The sequence below is a fragment of the Coregonus lavaretus genome (assembly GCF_964263955.1).
Source record: "Coregonus lavaretus genome assembly, chromosome: 40".
Taxonomy (NCBI): Eukaryota; Metazoa; Chordata; class Actinopteri; order Salmoniformes; family Salmonidae; genus Coregonus; species Coregonus lavaretus.
The window spans coordinates 9626455-9642110 of record NC_140027.1 but is presented as its reverse complement, the minus strand read 5'-3'; the positions used below and the strand labels follow the sequence as shown (position 1 = coordinate 9642110).

Here is a 15656-nt window from a genome sequence, read left to right as displayed (position 1 = left end):
AAGTATATCTGTCTGCAAAGACAGACAGGTACAGTGGGGAAAAAAGTATTTAGTCAGCCACCAATTGTGCAAGTTCTCCCACTTAAAAAGATGAGAGAGGCCTGTAATTTTCATCATAGGTACACGTCAACTATGACAGACAAATTGAGATTTTTTTTCTTCAGAAAATCACATTGTAGGATTGTTTATGAATTTATTTGCAAATTATGGTGGAAAATAAGTATTTGGTCACCTACAAACAAGCAAGATTTCTGGCTCTCACAGACCTGTAACTTCTTCTTTAAGAGGCTCCTCTGTCCTCCACTCGTTACCTGTATTAATGGCACCTGTTTGAACTTGTTATCAGTATAAAAGACACCTGTCCACAACCTCAAACAGTCACACTCCAAACTCCACTATGGCCAAGACCAAAGAGCTGTCAAAGGACACCAGAAACAAAATTGTAGACCTGCACCAGGCTGGGAAGACTGAATCTGCAATAGGTAAGCAGCTTGGTTTGAAGAAATCAACTGTGGGAGCAATTATTAGGAAATGGAAGACATACAAGACCACTGATAATATCCCTCGGTCATGGTGCTCCACGCAAGATCTCACCCCGTGGGGTTAAATTGATCACAAGAACAGTGAGCAAAAATCCCAGAACCACACGGGGGGACCTAGTGAATGACCTGCAGAGAGCTGGGACCAAAGTAACAAAGCCTACCATCAGTAACACACTACGCCGCCAGGGACTCAAATCCTGCAGTGCCAGACGTGTCCCCCTGCTTAAGCCAGTACATGTCCAGGCCCGTCTGAAGTTTGCTAGAGTGCATTTGGATGATCCAGAAGAGGATTGGGAGAATGTCATATGGTCAGATGAAACCAAAATATAACTTTTTGGTAAAAACTCAACTCGTCGTGTTTGGAGGACAAAGAATGCTGAGTTGCATCCAAAGAACACCATACCTACTGTGAAGCATGGGGGTGGAAACATCATGCTTTGGGGCTGTTTTTCTGCAAAGGGACCAGGACGACTGATCCGTGTAAAGGAAAGAATTAATGGGGCCATGTATCGTGAGATTTGGAGTGAAAACCTCCTTCCATCAGCAAGGGCATTGAAGATGAAACGTGGCTATGTCTTTCAGCATGACAATGATCCCAAACACACCGCCCGGGCAACGAAGGAGTGGCTTTGTAAGAAGCATTTCAAGGACCTGGAGTGGCCTAGCCAGTCTCCAGATCTCAACCCCATAGAAAATCTTTTGAGGGAGTTGAAAGTCTGTGTTGCCCAGCGACAGCCCCAAAACATCACTGCTCTAGAAAAGATATGCATGGAGGAATGGGCCAAAATACCAGCAACAGTGTGTGAAAACCTTGTGAAGACTTACAGAAAACGTTTGACCTGTGTCATTGCCAACAAAGGGTATATAACAAACTATTGAGAAACTTTTGTTATTGACCAAATACTTATTTTCCACCATAATTTGCAAATAAATTCATAAAAAATCCTACAATGTGATTTTCTGGATTTTTGTCCTCATTTTGTCTGTCATAGTTGACGTGTACCTATGATGAAAATTACAGGCCTCTCTCATCTTTTTAAGTGGGAGAACTTGCACAATTGGTGGCTGACTAAATACTTTTTTTCCCCACTGTAGCTATATTTCATAATTTTTTCACTTCACTTACTTATCTAGCGAATGCAGCTAGCTAGTTTCAAACACCCGACTCAAACAGAGAGGGATGCGATGTTAGGTAGCTGGCTATGGCTATCCAACACTGGAACTCTTCCAAGTCAAGGTAAGCTTTTGGTTTTATTAATGTATTGCCACCGGGGCCCACCAGTGTAACTGCTAAACTGCTTGCTGTACACTGTACTGCATGATTGTAGCTAGCGGATTTACTAATGCGTTAGTTCTAGTAGTTATGTTGACTATGACGTTAGCTAATTTGGTGACAATGATGTAGGCTGTGTGTAGCGGTTATGGTATGAAGGTTTGGTTGGAAAGTTTTTTTCACCTGGTCACAAACAGCTGTTGTGTTGTGCACTGAGGTCCACAAGTGAAGGGAAAAGGTGAGAGGAGGATAGCGCGTAGATGTGAGAAGGAATTATACTATGAGCAAAGTGATCACGCTGTTTGTATGTGGGCTGCTATGAAAGTGAACTGTGTTTGCGGTTGATCAGGGGTGTATTCATTCCGCTGATTTTGTTGAACAACGTTTCTTAAATGGAAGCGAACGAAACGGGTATAAACATACCTACATTTGTCCAATAAAAACTCTTGTTTGGACTAATGATTACACCCTAGATCAGCTAGATGCAGGCAAGAGTGTGCAAGGCGGTATTGAATGTGTAACTGTCTGTCACCTTGATTACTAAAACATTTCTCTCCACCTGTGCACCTACGTTTTAAACTTTCATTCGTAGGCTAGGTTGTACCAACCTCTTGATGGGTATAGGGAAAATTAGAGTATTTGGTATTTTATTAGCAGTTGTCACATACTTGAGTAAAAGTAAAGATACCTTAATAGAAAATGACTCAAGTAAAAGTGAAAGTCACCTAGTAAAATACTTATTTAGTAAAAGTCTAAAAGTATTTGGTTTTAAATATACTTATGTATCAAAAGTAAATGTAATTGCTAAAATATACTTAAGTATCAAAAGTCAAATAAAAGTATACATTATTTCAAATTCCTTATATTAAGCAAACCAAACGGCACCATTTTCTTTTTATTTATTTATGGATAGCCAGGGGCACACTCCAACACTCAGACATCATTTACAAACAAAGCATTTTTGTTTATTGAGTCCGCCAGATCAGAGGCAGTAGAGATGACCAGGGATGTTCTCTTGATAAGTGTGTGAATTGGACCATTTTCCTGTCCTGCTAAGCATTCAAAATATAACGAGTACTTTTGGGTGTCAGGAAAAATTGATGGAGTAAAAAGTACATTATTTTCTGTAGGAATGTAGTGAAGTAAAAGTTGTCAAAAATATAAATAGTAAAGTACAGATACCCCAAAAAACTACTTAAGTAGTACTTTAAAGTATTTTTACTTGAGTACTTTACACAACTGTTTATTAGGATCCCCATTGGCTGTTACAAAAGCAGCAGCTACTCTTCCTGGGGTCCACTCGAAACATGAAACATGACATAATACAGAACATTAATAGACAATAACAGCTCAAGGACAGAACTACATACATTTTAAAATGGCTAGGTCAAATAGGGGAGAGGCATTGTGCTGTGAGGTGTTGCTTTATCTGGGGGTTGTTTAAACCAGGTTTGAGCAATATGAGATGGAAGGGAGTTCCATGCAATAATGGCTCTATATAATACCGCATGCTTTCTTGAATTTGTTCTGGATTTGGGGACTGTGAAAAGACCCCTGGTGGCATGTCTGGTGGAGTAAGTGTGTGTGTGTGTAAGTTGACTATGCAAACAATTTGGAATTTTCAGCACATTGTTTCTTATAAAAAGAAGTGATGCAGTCAGTCTCTCCTCAACTCTTAGCCAAGAGAGACTGGCATGCATAGTATTTATATTAGCCCTCTGATTACAATGCCACTCTGTTCTGGGCCAGCTGCAGCTTCACTAGGTCTTTCTTTGCAGCACTTGACCACATGACTGGACAACTAGAGCCAGCAGGAGTTGCTTTTTTGAGTGTGGTGTCAAAAAAGCAGAGCATCTCTTTATTATGGACAGACCTCTCCCCATCTTCACAACCATTGAATCTACATGTTTTGACCATGACAGTTTACAAACTAAGGTAACACCAAGTAATTGAGTCTCCTCAACTTGTTCAACAGCCACACCATTCATTTCCAGATTCAGCTGTGGTCTAGAGTTTAGGGAATGATTTGTACCAAATGCAATGCTCAAATATCATGTAGTAGCCTAAACCTATCGATGTTACATTGAGCTGGGTGAATGGAATATGAAGGACAGTCATCCAATATGCTGAAATAGAAATAAGGCCATGCTCATAAACATTATTGATCGTCCTCCCTAATCTTAAACGGCACCGACTGCCACTGGTGCCAATTTTAAAACCTATTTTAATGTATTTTTATTCCAGGCTTTAAGGCAACAAATCATTTGAAAGGGGGTGTAGACTTTATATAGGCACTGTAAGATGAGGGAGTTGTATTTGCACAAAAAAAAATGGTTACAAGTTTAATAAATTATTTTTTCTATATTTTTTATTCTTATTTTTTTGTGTATTTTTACGAAGCAACATTTTTTTGAAGTCACAAGTTGTCTAGTGACGTTTCAGAAGCACGGATCACGTGGTCCACCAGGCATCAGCTGATGACTTCTGTTGTTGCCTTTCTGCTTGTCGTTGGAGATTGCAGAAGCGCTTTCTTTCATCCAAGAACGGACTCGGTTTCCTTGGTCTTGTTGATGTCAAATTAAGGATTAAGAAGGTACTTTGACACGTTTAAAAACTAACTTTAATATAATATGTACAGCTTTTTTTCTTATACTAATACGCTTGCTAGCTAGTCAGCAAGCTAACTTGCACTTCTCACAATCTGATCTAAATACCAGACTGTAGTGGCTAAATCAATCCATTGCGTTAAGTCTCCTTTTAGCTAGCTACATAACGTTAGAGTATCCTGAAATTATGTATACAGTTTTAGCCTACGTTTTTCGATGCCAATATACTCGATAATGTAGTCAGTCAAAAAAAGAGCCTGCGGGACTATAATGATTGGGCGTCAGTAAAGTTGCAGTTCCTTCGGGTTTTTTTTGTCAATAACGTCGCAATGAATTTTGCCTTGACTCGTTTGTAAAAATGTTTGCAGCAGTGTCCCTCTCCTCAGCCGTTGCTAACATTCCATCCATGAGTGCCTCGGACAGTGAAGAGGACTCCTACAATGAGAGGACAGCTCTGGTTGCATCCAAGATACCGCCTGTGCCATTTTACCAACAAGACCCCGACCAACCCCAGCCTGCAGACATGGAGCCCAGGGTAGGTGTCCTCTGCACTGTTGGGCAAGTGCTCTTTCCCGGAGCGGGGACACCTTGGATCATTTCAAGGCTCTATCTCAATTGGTCTTTGTGATTCCTTGCATCCTATCTCCTCACCTCCTTCGCAACCGTATTGGAGGAGATGGTCCAAGGTCCCTCCCAGGACCCTCCCCAAAGCATTTTGAGAAGTAGGCGAGGAGAGCGGATGCAATGAATTGAGAAAGAGCATTTGAATAAAGTGTCTAACTCTTAGATAGTGGTGATTGTGATGAAGATATACAGTCGTGGTCAAAGCTTTTGAGAATGACACGAATACTAATTTTCACAAAGTCTGCTGCCTCAGTTTTGATGATGGCAATTTGCATATACTCTAGAATGTCATTAAGAGTGATCAGATGAATTGCAATTAATTGCAAAGTCCCTCTTTGCCATGAAAATGAACTTAATCCCCAAAACAAATTTCCACTGCATTTCAGCCCTGCCACAAAAGGACCAGCTGACATCATGTCAGTGATTCTCTCGTTAATATAGGTGAGAGTGTTGACGAGGACAAGGCTGGAGATCACTCTGCCATGCTGATTGAGTTAGAATAACAGACTGGAAGCTTTAAAAGAAGGGTGGTGCTTGAAATCATTGTTCTTCTTCTGTTAACCATGGTTACCTGCAAGGAAACACGTGCCGTCATCATTGCTTTGCACAAAAAGGGCTTCACAGGCAAGGATATTGCTGCTAGTAGATTGCACCTAAATCAACCATTTATCGGATCATTAAGAACTTCAAGGAGAGAGGTTCAATTGTTGTGAAGAAGGCGTCAGGGCGCCCAAGAAAGTCCAGCAAGCGCCAGGACCGTCTCCTAAAGTTGATTCAGCTGCAGGATTGGGGCACCACCAGTGCAGAGCTTGCTCAAGAATGGCAGCAGGCAGGTGTGAGTGCATCTGCACGCACAGTTAAGCGAATACTTTTGGAGGATGGCCTGGTGTCAAGAAGGGCAGAAAATAAGCCACTTCTCTCCAGGAAAAACACCAGGGACAGACTGATATTCTGCAAAAGGTACAGGGATTGGACTGCTGAGGACTGGGGTAAAGTCATTTTCTCTGATGAATCCCCTTTCCGATTGTTTGGGGCATCCGGAAAAAAGCTTGTCCGGAGAAGATGATGTGAGCGCTACCATCAGTCCTGTGTCATGCTAACCCTAAAGCATCCTGAGACCATTCATGTGTGGGGTTGCTTCTCAGCCAAGGGAGTGGGCTCACTCACAATTTTGCCTAAGAACACAGCCATGAATAAAGAATGGTACCAACACATCCTCAGAGAGCAACTTCTCCCAACCATCCAAGAACAGTTTGGTGACGAACAATGCCTTTTCCAGCATGATGGAGCACCTTGCCATAAGGCAAAAGTGATAACTAAGTGGCTCGGGGAACAAAACATCAAAAATGTGGGTCCATGGCCAGGAAACTCCCCAGACCTTAATCCCATTGAGAACTTGTGGTCAATCCTCAAGAGGCGGGTGGACAAACAAAAACCCACAAATTCTGACAAACTCCAAGCATTGATTATACAAGAATGGGCTGCCATCAGTCAGGATGTGGCCCAGAAGTTAATTGACAGCATGCCAGGGCGAATTGCAGAGGTCTTGAAAAAGAAGGGTCAACACTGCAAATATTGACTCTTTGCATAAACTTAATGTAATTGTCAATAAAAGCCTTTGACACTTATGGAATGCTTGTAATTATACTTCAGTATACCATAGTAACATCTGACAAAAATATCTCATAACACTGAAGCAGCGAACTTTGTGAAGACCAATTCTTGTGTCATTCTCAAAACTTTTGACCACGACTGTACTGTGGGTACCACAGCCACTACTTTCGATTGACTCCTTCATAGTGCAATAATAACACTATTATTCACACCATGTACTATTTCCATGTAATAAGCAATGCTAAAAAATGCTCCATTACCTTGCAGCGGCGCCCGGTGGCCCCAGAGCCTGCAGCTGAGCCCCCCAGCCTGGACAGGAGTGCCGTGGAGCGGGAGCCCGTAGACCTGGAGGACGACGAGGAACGTACCCTCAAGTACGGCGCCAAGCATGTCATCATGCTGTTCGTCCCCGTCACCCTTTGCATGGTGGTCGTCGTAGCCACCATCAAGTCGGTCAGCTTCTACACTGAGAAGAACGGACAGCAGCTGTAAGTGTTTTTCCTTCCGTTTAGTAACATTGGGTTATGTTCATGAGGCATCAAACGGAAGAAAACAGACAGCGGGAAGGGGCTGCTACCTGGACCTGTCCAATAAGAAATAAAAAAATGTGTGTTCTGTTTCAAAAAGTTTTCTGTTGTGTGCCCTAATGAACACAACCCAGTGTAATATGAGAAGAGACGCTTCTTTGCGTGATGATATGAGATGAGCTGCTTCTATGCAAGACATTATGAGACGAGGTGGTTCTCGCAGATCTTTATGACAGCTCCTTAAGGGAACTTTTCCTGGGATTTGACACTGACATGCTTAGAACTTAGTAGTCTTAATAACTTGAGTATGTTACGCAACTGGTTTTCCCACACTTTAGTACAAGCTAAGTTCATATCTAGCTCACTGGAACTAAGGCTAAATTAGGGGTGGTCCACCCTCCCTACTATAACATCTTGAAATCCAGTAGAATAAGGTGTGTTCGCGTAGGGCTGGAGCAAAATCCTGCAGGAGGGTAGCTAGCTAGTATTCTGAGAAGGGTTGGCCACTTATGAGATAAAGATTAGGTGTAGATAATATTAGGTTTAGAGTGAAGTTGCCCCTAGATGCTGATCCAGGGTCAGTTCTGCATTTCCCCCACCAATAGTTAAGGTTAGGCTTGGGGAGGGGAAGCTGATCCTAGATCTGTACCTAAGGGGAAACTACACATTTTACATTTACATTTTAGTCATTTAGCAGACGCTCTTATCCAGAGCGACTTACAGTTAAGTGAGTGCATACATTTTCATACTGGCCCCCCGTGGGAATCGAACCCACAACCCTGGCGTTGCAAACGCCATGCTCTACCAACTGAGCTACATCCCTGCAGGCCATTCCCTCCCCTACCCTGGACGACGCTGGCTAATTGTGCGCCGCCCCATGGGTCTCCCGGTCGCGGCCGGCTACGACAGAGTCTGGATTCGAACCAGGATCTCTAGTGGCGATGCAGTGCCTTAGACCACTGCGCCACTCGGGAGACACCACGGAGCATAGTATTAGTGTCAGGCCGATTTCATGATTGTTGATTTGACTCTGGCCCTGTTAGGATCTACACGCCATTCACAGAGGACACAGACACGGTGGGCGAGCGGCTGCTCAACTCTGTGCTCAACACCCTCATCATGATCAGCGTCATCGTGGTCATGACCATCTTCCTGGTCGTGCTCTACAAATACCGCTGCTACAAGGTGAGACAGACCAAGGGTGTATTCAGTGATGTGAAACATTCTGAACGTTGCAGATAGAAATAGAATGAATACAGCGGACACGATTCCCTGGTATTCTATCTGACAGGTAATCATATCTGTTGTTTTACACCGTGCATTTCTATATAAACGTTCTGTAACATTACATCCTACTGAACAGGCCCCAAGCTTGGAGTGCTACATTCTAATGCTGTGTGTCATGGTTCATTCTGTCCTAGTTCATTCACGGATGGCTCATCCTGTCCTCACTGATGCTGCTCTTCTGGTTCAGCTTCATGTACCTGGGGTGAGTGGCCCTCCCTGCAATTGTTTGGAGACAGCTGTATGGTATCATGCCTGGCTGTTGTGGTTGTTTCAAGGAGAGAGCGGGACAGGAAGGCTGTCTCAAATAATATATAGGCTCTTTATATGGGCTTAGTTCATGGCTCTGGTCAAAGGTAGTGCACTTTAGGATGTCATTTGAGATGTCACTTGTTTTACACCCCAACACACCATATGCATTTGGGACAGTAAACTGGAAGTGGTTATTCTGGGCAAGTTAAATTGTGTGTGTGTGGCCTACTTGGCCCCTGCCTGTTCAACAATGCTTGCGTTAGCCCGGTGTTATTGATACACGCAGCAAGGGGAACTGATACTGCTGCCTCATTGGAAGCAGAACCTGTTAATATGTATTTTGCTGCCACTTTTCTCTGTGGCTATTGACAATTTTCCAAAAAATATTGCGTTATAGAAATTTCCACCACACTAGTGTATTAAGTAACTTTGTTATTGAAATGAAAAATATTATATTACAATGCTTGTGTTGTTAGCTAAAACTTCTCCCCCCTCAGCTTTTCTTATTTAAAGAACTGTCTGACAGATCTGAAAGATCACCTTAGTCCCTGGGCCAGAGATTTAACTTAAACAGAATCCCACTGTCTTCACTTACAGCAAAGGCAGCATTCTAATTCCTCAGTTCAAACTCTGGATGGGAGCATCTCAACAGTTTAATGTGAATTCCTCATCCTAAAAGACAGGACAGATGAAAGGAAGGGTATTCATCTGACCTACTCAGATCACTATGGATGAAGGATAGGAGGTGAGGAAAGGAAGCCACTAGTGACCATTGAGATACGTCCCTTGTCTGTAAAGCAGAGGTTTGAATGCACTTTAAATAAAGTTTGATTTGACAAATCTCTCTCCTCCTATCCAGGGAGGTATTTAAAACCTACAACATGGCCATGGATTACCCCACAGTAGCCATGATCATCTGGAACTTTGGGGCGGTGGGAATGATCTGCATACACTGGAAGGGGCCCCTGCAGCTGCAGCAGGCCTACCTCATCTCTATCTCGGCCCTCATGGCCCTGGTGTTCATCAAGTACCTGCCCGAGTGGTCCGCCTGGGTCATCCTGGGAGCCATCTCCGTCTACGGTGAGTAGGAGGGCTCAGAGAACATATTGCTTGTGGTTTCTACTGTCTGGGGAAACAACCCCTAGCAATTTAGTCTCTAGTCTAGACACTGAGGTGATTTGAAACGATTGGATAGGTATAAGATCCTTGAATAGGTATAATCATTTCCACTTAGGATATCCCTACAGTCGTGGTCAAAAGTTTTGAGAATGACACAAGTATTGGTCTTCACAAAGTTGAACAGGCATAAAAAAATTAACCTCTTACACTAAAAAGGGCATTATCATCATTTTCACAATTTCAGTGTGAAAATATCACTAAAAAATTAAAATCAAGTTTGACTGCACTGCCCCTTTAAAAACCAGTAGCCTTGAGCAGAGATTTGAGGGGGAATTGACTTGAATGGATCACTGCAGCATGTCTTGACTGTTCAAGTTACCACTTTACTTGTGATCTATTGAAGTTGGAGTGCCAAGTTATCCTCAAAAGAACCCAAAGTTGGTTGAGAGGGACATCAATGCCTAATTCAAATTGATCAATAGTGCAATTTGTAAGTCGCTCTGGATAAGAACGTCTGCTAAATGACGTAAATGTAAATGTGTCATTCTCAAAACTTTTGACCACGACTGTAGGCAAGGTGGAGGTTCCATCTTTTGTCTAGAAACGTAGCAGATTTGAAAGTATTGGAGTGGTGCAAGGTCCTTGGATGGGTATAAATTCCACCTAGCCTATCCCAGTGCAAGGTGAATCTACCATCTTATTACTTATACCTATCTAATCCTTTCAGATCTTCGTGAATAGCCAAGAGGGTTAGAGGCTACAGGTTGTTTCTGGACGGGCCCTTTGATTTAATGGTATAGGTGTTAAATTGACACTTTTTTTTGTCTGTAATGGTAGAGCAGTTATCATGCTGCTGTACAGACATTGACTATTAGCTGAGCACCACCTATCAAAAAGTGTGCGATTTCATCATGTATAAATGTTGCAATCATTCTTCCAGTAGTTCAGTACTTTTTTTTCTCATTCAGAAATTCCCGTGTCATGCTGTTGTCCTTTGTTTTGCAGATTTGGTTGCAGTCTTGTGCCCCAAAGGTCCTCTCAGGATGCTTGTAGAGACAGCACAGGAGCGCAACGAGCCCATCTTCCCTGCACTCATATATTCATGTAAGTACAAGGTTTTGTTCATTGGGGCACACCGTAGCAAACTGTTTTGCAACAGAAAGTGTTTCTTGTTAAACAAGTTCAGGGGTGTGTATTATCTTGAAACCAAACGGAATGAATTTGTCCAATAAACTCTCATTTTTTTTGCACATTGTTTACCTACGGTGCAAAAGGTTTTGTTACCATTTGAGTTTTTTTTTTTTCATTATCATTCTTACAATTTTAATTTATTGTAAATATGGTGGGTGAATATATTTGTCCACAAGTGTGTATTATACGCATGTGTGAATTGGAAATATAATTTATATAAAATAAAATAAAATCAATCTCCCAATTCCCCCTGAGACACCCTCAGAGAGTAGGGTCACAGCCACAGTCTGCCATTATCATCTGGAGCAATTTAGGGTTAAGTGCTTTGGTCAAGGACACATAATGAACACTACCCAGCTCTGAGGGAATAGGCATCATACAAAGCAGTGGCTCGTTGTCTTGGTGCCCTTTATGTGTGTTTGTTTTAGTTCAATTCAGATTTGACCAAAATGTTTGTTCGGTTTCTTTGAGCTGGTTCTCGAGCCTTTGGTATGGTTCGTAATTTCCTTCCATAAGGATGCCTTTCGACCAAAATTACAAGTCTTGCAGAATTGCACCAGTTTCCTAATAAGACTTTCATTTCGTTTTAGCTGCCATGATATGGATGGTTGGGATGGCCAACCCAGCAAGAAATGCAGAGCCCACAAATGAAGATACAGGTAGGTGTCGTATAATTTCTGCTTATAACCCCTTTGGCTTTAACAATGCTCAGTTTGTTCCTAGTCTCAACCATAGATATAGTTATATTGTCTATGGTATCAACAGTCAAACAGTTTAACATTGTAACGTTCAAGTGCACTGTAGATTTGAATGCAGAACAGATTTGAATGAAGGACTTACAATGAAGAAACTGTTGCCATTTTCGGTTCCTCAGACGAGGAAGCACATCAGAGTGAGGGCAGCGCCCTGGCGGGAGACTGGGCGGAGCCAGAGACACAAGTGTCCTCAGGGATGAACAGGTCCTACTCAACCGAGGACGACCTAGACGAGGAAGACCGTGAGTACTTTCTGAATCCTAAATCAACCACTAACCCCTACCCCCTACGCACGTCTGTAGGATCGGATGGGTGTAAGCAATGGTGGTGAACATTACACCAAGCCTATCAGAGGGCAAAATGTAGTCATTTGCCATTTCTAGCCAATCCTTTAAGGTCTCCACAAATGCATAGGGGGTAGTGTTCTAGGGGTTGATTGGGCAAACATCTCCCATAGCAACATTTTCTCTCAATTATTTTTAGAATGAATTTGTTTGTTTTTTATTTTATAATAAATGTGGTCTCTTGTGGTGTGAAACTAATCCAAATGGACATGCTGTGGTGTGGTATAATCTTTAGGAGGAGTCAAGCTGGGACTGGGGGACTTCATCTTCTACAGTGTGCTGGTGGGGAAGGCTGCCGCCACCGGAGGAGACTGGAACACCACGCTGGCCTGCTTTGTGGCCATTCTCATCGTGAGTGTTGCAGCCAGACCTAGGGCTGTTGCAGTGACCGTATTAGCGCCACACCGTCAATCATGAGTCATAACCGCAGTAAAATTCCATGTGACCATTGAGTAATCTCCTTTTATGCACTCTGGACATGCGTTGGTAGTACTCAACTCGCTAACGACCATCAAGTTGCTAATGGTCTGGTACTCAGGGCTCTATTGTCCCTCTAACCACTCTGACATCAATGCAAAATCACATCAAACACTTATCATCAAAACAGTATTGTGCTTTTAAAACTCACCTCACTGAAGTTCAACAGCAGGTTGAAACTGAGTGGAAAACATGGTCTTTGTGGATGTTGTTTCAAAGTGAACAGCTCTTTCTAAGGTGATAATTAATTCAAAACACCAATAAGTATATTAAAGCTTATTTATGCATAGGCCTATATGAGCCCAAGCTTAATTTTAAATTAATTAAAATAATGATTGTCCCATAATATACTAAACATAGCCTACCGCATATTATGCACGGCAGTAAAACATTTAAAAAAAATAATAATAATGTATTTGGTACATAATTGGTCTAACCTATACTCTAAAATTCAACAAATTCTAGTAATTGCCTTTGAGTGTGGACTGTATTATTATGCATACTGGATGGACTGGTTACCGTATTCTACGCTCCAAACGTTCTATCCATGAGTCTGGGAGTGAACGTATAGGCCTAGGTGATGCTGTTGGTTCATTGATTAGGCAGGGTGGCTTACAGAGTTAGCTTACAATTATAGTTTATAACTTTATTAGTTTTTTCTAATTGTATTTATGTATGTTTAACTGCTCAGTTGCAAGTCTGAACTAAGGTTCATGATAAGCAGACCCATAGTAAACTAGAAAGGTAGTTTCAGCAGAAACTTTGGAATGGGTGTTGATTGCTAGCCTATTTAGTGTGGTGGCTAAGCTGAAATAGCCCTAAAAACTGTGTGATAAAGCACCAAATGTGGCCCATTTGTGGATTTGAACTGTTCTTTAATGACCCCTTCTGTGTCTCACAGGGACTCTGCCTCACTCTTCTGCTGCTGGCCATATTCAAGAAGGCCCTCCCAGCTCTCCCCATCTCCATCACCTTCGGCCTGGTCTTCTACTTCTCTACAGACAACCTGGTCCGCCCCTTTATGGACAACCTCGCCGCCCACCAGTTCTACATCTGACTTCCCCTCTGGGGGTCAGTGGAACGCACAACCATTTTTTCCCCCACGCCTGTTCTCGTGTTTTCCACCAATGGTAGTCTGTGAGCAAAGATTTGATTGGGGGGGCTAGAATGCTTTTAAATCAGATTGTGTATATTTTGCTAACAGGTCACCACAAACGAGGGTAAAATGCATCAGGGATTGTTTCATGGGGCAGATAGACAGATACACCTGTCTTGTATCAATGTGTCTCAGTTCTTATTTTCCAGATATAGGATGGCGTCAAGTTGTTTCTTCTCATTAGATAGGTCAATTTCGATAAGATGCAGGTCAGAAACAGGACATTATCAGGAGAAATCACATTTGTATTAAGCACTACATTTACATTTAAATCATTTAGCAGACGCTCTTATCCAGAGCGACTTACAAATTGCACTATTGATCAATTTGAATTAGGCATTGATGTCCCTCTCAACCAACTTTGGGTTCTTTTGAGGATAACTTGGCACTCCAACTTCAATAGATCACAAGTGAAGTGGTAACTTGAACAGTCAAGACAAGCTGCAGTGATCCATTCAAGTCAATTCCCCCTCAAATCTCTGCTCAAGGCTACTGGTTTTTAAAGGGGCAGTGCAGTCAAACTTGATTTTTCTTTTTTAATGATATTTTCACACTGAAATTGTGAAAATGATAATGCCCTTTTTAGTGTAAGAGGTTAATTTTTTTATGCCTGTTCAAGTGGGATGGAGTTTTTGGCCCACAGTATGACATCACAATCTGATCTGAGTATTCTGACCAATGACCCCTTTAACAAAAATGGTTCGCTCCTACAGACATTGAATTCTGTGGCTGAGGCTTGCTATATAAAGCAGGCAGACAGGTTACTGAGTGTATTTGGTGTTATTTTCATGACATAAACAGTGATTTATTAGACAGTGATGATTTAAAAATGTAATAAAAAAAAGACTGCATGGGAGCTTTAATGTCTTGAGAAAGCGGAAACCCAGAAAGTCAAATATATTTTAGTGCTTCACTTCGAGAGTAGTGTTTACTTGATAAATGAAATATCAAGATTCCAACCCTGTTGCCCTTCTGTAAATAAGTTGAATGAAATGAATAGAATAACACAATCAAGCATAGATTAAAATGAAAGTTTTGTTTGAGGCGTTCTGTTCGTCAATCGATTCAATCTTGTAGGACTCGTAGGAAATTATTTAACTTGACATTTTCTATTTTCTAATAGTTGGTTTGTATCCAAATAGAAGTCAAATCATACTCCATTTTGCTAATTGCTTCTGAGTTGCCATGTATGGTGAAGGAGGGCGCCAAAAGGTGTAGGGTGAAGTTGCCCATAGATGCTGATCTTGGGTCAGTTTTGCATTTCCCCTCTAATGATTCAGTTTAGGATTGTGGCAGAGGCTGATGCTAGATCTGTACCTAGGGGAAACATTATCCCGGAGTGCTCAAAAACAGAAACTAAACATGAAGCATGCTGGTCCTAACTAGCCTGAAATCCAAACTGACATTCTCTGTTTATCAGTTTGTATTGCAGTCTAGGTTCTAACTGCTCACTGAAGACTAAAACTTGTTGGTGGTAGCTTGAAAAACTCAAATACTGGTCTGCTGTTTGAATGGAGTGCTTTTATATGCACAGAGAGTGTCTTTATATTGAATATATATATTTTATAGAATGTAATGATGTAACATTTGATTTTATTTATCTTACACTTAAATGAAGTTCTGGATGGATTTTATTTAATTATTGTCGTGTACTGTTTTCATTGTGTTGTGCAATAAAGTGGTACTTCTGCTAAATTAATTCCAAGAGCACAAATCTCACAAGATGAAAGGGTGATTCCAAAATTACATTTTAGAGTTATTTAGCACAAACTTCCCTGTTTGTTGTATTTCTTATGATTAATAGAATGGAGGTTGGGGCATCTGAGATTTGACCCTTTTATCAAAAGGGGTTCATCACCAGCTCTGTAGCTCAACTTGTGGTATAATAAAAC

At 41.7% G+C, this 15656-nt stretch overlaps 1 protein-coding gene across 1 annotated transcript; it reads left to right on the top strand.

The window, feature by feature from the left end:
* Positions 1 to 4291: 4291 nt before the first annotated feature.
* On the top strand, positions 4292 to 15398 carry LOC311113661 (presenilin-2-like). The gene is made up of 11 exons (XM_084156937.1): positions 4292 to 4408; positions 4790 to 4956; positions 6927 to 7147; positions 8230 to 8371; positions 8608 to 8675; positions 9582 to 9802; positions 10847 to 10945; positions 11623 to 11691; positions 11907 to 12029; positions 12367 to 12482; positions 13510 to 15398. Exons 2-11 carry the CDS (start codon positions 4828 to 4830, stop codon positions 13663 to 13665), a joined length of 1344 nt encoding a protein of 447 aa, XP_084013063.1. The 5' UTR covers positions 4292 to 4408; positions 4790 to 4827; the 3' UTR covers positions 13666 to 15398.
* The last annotated feature ends 258 nt before the right edge of the window (positions 15399 to 15656 follow it).

Bases quoted from the DNA above. Each gene is read 5' to 3' on its own strand.
- LOC311113661 (XM_084156937.1), top strand. From the start codon at position 4,828: ATGAGTGCCTCGGACAGTGAAGAGGACTCCTACAATGAGAGGACAGCT. The intron at 8,676-9,581 runs GTGAGTGGCCCT...CCTCCTATCCAG, and splicing joins TTCAGCTTCATGTACCTGGG to GGAGGTATTTAAAACCTACA. The intron at 10,946-11,622 runs GTAAGTACAAGG...ATTTCGTTTTAG, and splicing joins CCCTGCACTCATATATTCAT to CTGCCATGATATGGATGGTT.